The 2,191-nt window shown below is 46.9% G+C and overlaps 1 protein-coding gene across 1 annotated transcript; it reads left to right on the plus strand.

Moving 5' to 3' along the window:
- Positions 1-1,285: 1,285 nt before the first annotated feature.
- Positions 1,286-1,646, plus strand: EMWEY_00058660 (hypothetical protein; the record flags this gene model as incomplete). Its single annotated transcript, XM_013478001.1, has 2 exons — positions 1,286-1,419; positions 1,577-1,646. 2 exons carry the CDS (start codon positions 1,286-1,288, stop codon positions 1,644-1,646), a joined length of 204 nt encoding a protein of 67 aa, XP_013333455.1.
- Positions 1,647-2,191: the final 545 nt, after the last annotated feature.

A 2,191-nucleotide genomic window follows, 5' to 3' on the forward strand; every position in this document is an offset into this window, starting at 1 on the left:
GCTTCTTCGGCAGACCATCTGCAAACTCTCCTCACCTTGCTGTAAGTTTGCCCTTCCCCATACATGGCGCTCATTGTCTTGTCCACACATCCGATAACTGGTACACTCCTCACGAAGTGCAAGCCGTTTTGGGCCGTAAAGGCATGAAAGCGCCTGTGCCTGAAGACAGTTGAGCTGGGCTCTTCCAAGTGATGAGGTCCACACACAACCGTCAGATATTCCTGTGTCGATGTGAGCCATGCGTGTTCTCAGTACTGTTTTGCTGTCCTGCAATGCAACTGCCGATGCCAACGAGTCATGCGCAGCAGCCCACCGTTGAATACAGCATGGTGCGCGTCCACACTTTAGAGGACGAAGGACAGCATTTACCGTGGATATTCCATCAAAACTGAATTGTATTTGTTGTGACTACTTGACGCAGTTCTACCAGCAGTCACAGACTCAATAATTGCAGGACGAATGCCTGTGTAGATGCCATAGCTAATGAGGCCTTTATGACAAGGGATACCAGTTTGTTATTGCAAACTCGACATCTATATTTCCTTGAACTCCGGTCAAGATAAGCGTGCTATCATCCGCTCCTGCGGGTGCTTCACAACTATGCCGTTGGAACTCCAGCGTAGCATGTTTTGTGTGAGTACTTACTTTGCTGCTAGACGAAAATTTCAACTCGAAGACAAATATGCATATGTCAAAGTGTGAATAAGCCCCAATGTATGCAGTTGTCTTTTTTGGGGGTCGGCATATATGGCTGTACCCACATACTAATGTTGGAACAGGCCATACGAAACATCCGCCGTATTTGTCTTAAGGAGACACGCAAATGCTGTACAGCTCGGATCACTTGATGCACAAGGCGGCCGCAGCATGTAAACCGATATTTGTTGTGGGGCGCGTGCACCTCCGAGAGATGCTACAGGATCACAACCATTCGCCCCGACGCAGCTCGATCAGTACTCATGGGCAGACACAATAGGCAGTACCCACAAGCTGGTGTTATAAGATAAATGGAGGACGTACCATATGATATAGACCCCTGAAAACCCCCGCCCAACAATGCAATTACACTGACAGCTCAAAGAGATGCTATCGAATAGCACGTACTCCGATTTCACTAGCCTGTTTGCTTTGCACCGGTGATTTTCTGGGCATCTCCACCGTCCACACGTGCTCTTGCACATTTTGCACTCATGCGATGCGAGAGCCCCATATACTGCACGCTCTAGATGACGCTCACATCCTTGCGACAGCATCGGTTATCCCATAGAATTCGCAAGAATTTAGAATGATGTCGTCGTGCCAGGTTGATGGGGCTCAAAGCGTGCCCGAAGTGGTGGACCTGTACAAGCGTAAAGCAAGGCTGTGGATGTTCATTACCTTAGCGCTCTTAGGACTCGGGGATATGCAGGCACAGAATAAGTATACAGTTGCGCTACGTGAAATATGCAATATAGAAAATAAACGTTCCCAAGTACGTGTTATTCACTTACCGCAAATACTCCCGTGTAATGTAGTGGCACAACACAGTTCATCAGTAGAATTTGCGCTGCCATGGTGTGATTCTCTCTTCTGGTAGACATCATGCTTACAAACTTGCCATGCCACAACGGATAACTCGTACCATGGCAAGTACGAATGCAAGCTGATTTATGGAGGTATACGAATGACGATAAACTTTCCACCTTACCTTCTAGCAACACCTGTTCAACTTCTTCTTGGGCTTTAGGCTGTGTAGAAATAAGCACAAGTGTACCTACTTGCTGATGTTAGAGATGGTCATATGCTCCATTCACCGGGAGCTGTTCCAAATTGTTCACAGCCCTAAATAAAGACTAGAGGCCTGGTGTACGATACCGTATGCAGACAGATGGTTATATGCTCTATGCACCGGGAGCTGTTCCAAATTGTTCACAACCCTAAATAAAGACTAGACGACTTATGCACGATACCGTATGCAGACAACACAGACAGGGTTTGCTTATTACTCTGTGTTGGGACTCTGGGAGGCAGGCCTAGGAGCATCCAAACACTCAGGACATTCATGAAGCACTATTCCAGATCAAATTCAACCCAGATAGCAAATTATGTTAGCGGAAAAAGGGGCTCATAGAGCGTTTAACACGCATATATATATTCCATAACGGTTACAGCCATTTGCATGCCGGATTGTGAGTACAATAACCATGGCCTT

This window comes from Eimeria maxima, genomic scaffold (genome assembly GCF_000499605.1).
Source record: "Eimeria maxima Weybridge genomic scaffold, Emw_scaff2469, whole genome shotgun sequence".
NCBI classification, from domain to species: domain Eukaryota; phylum Apicomplexa; class Conoidasida; order Eucoccidiorida; family Eimeriidae; genus Eimeria; species Eimeria maxima.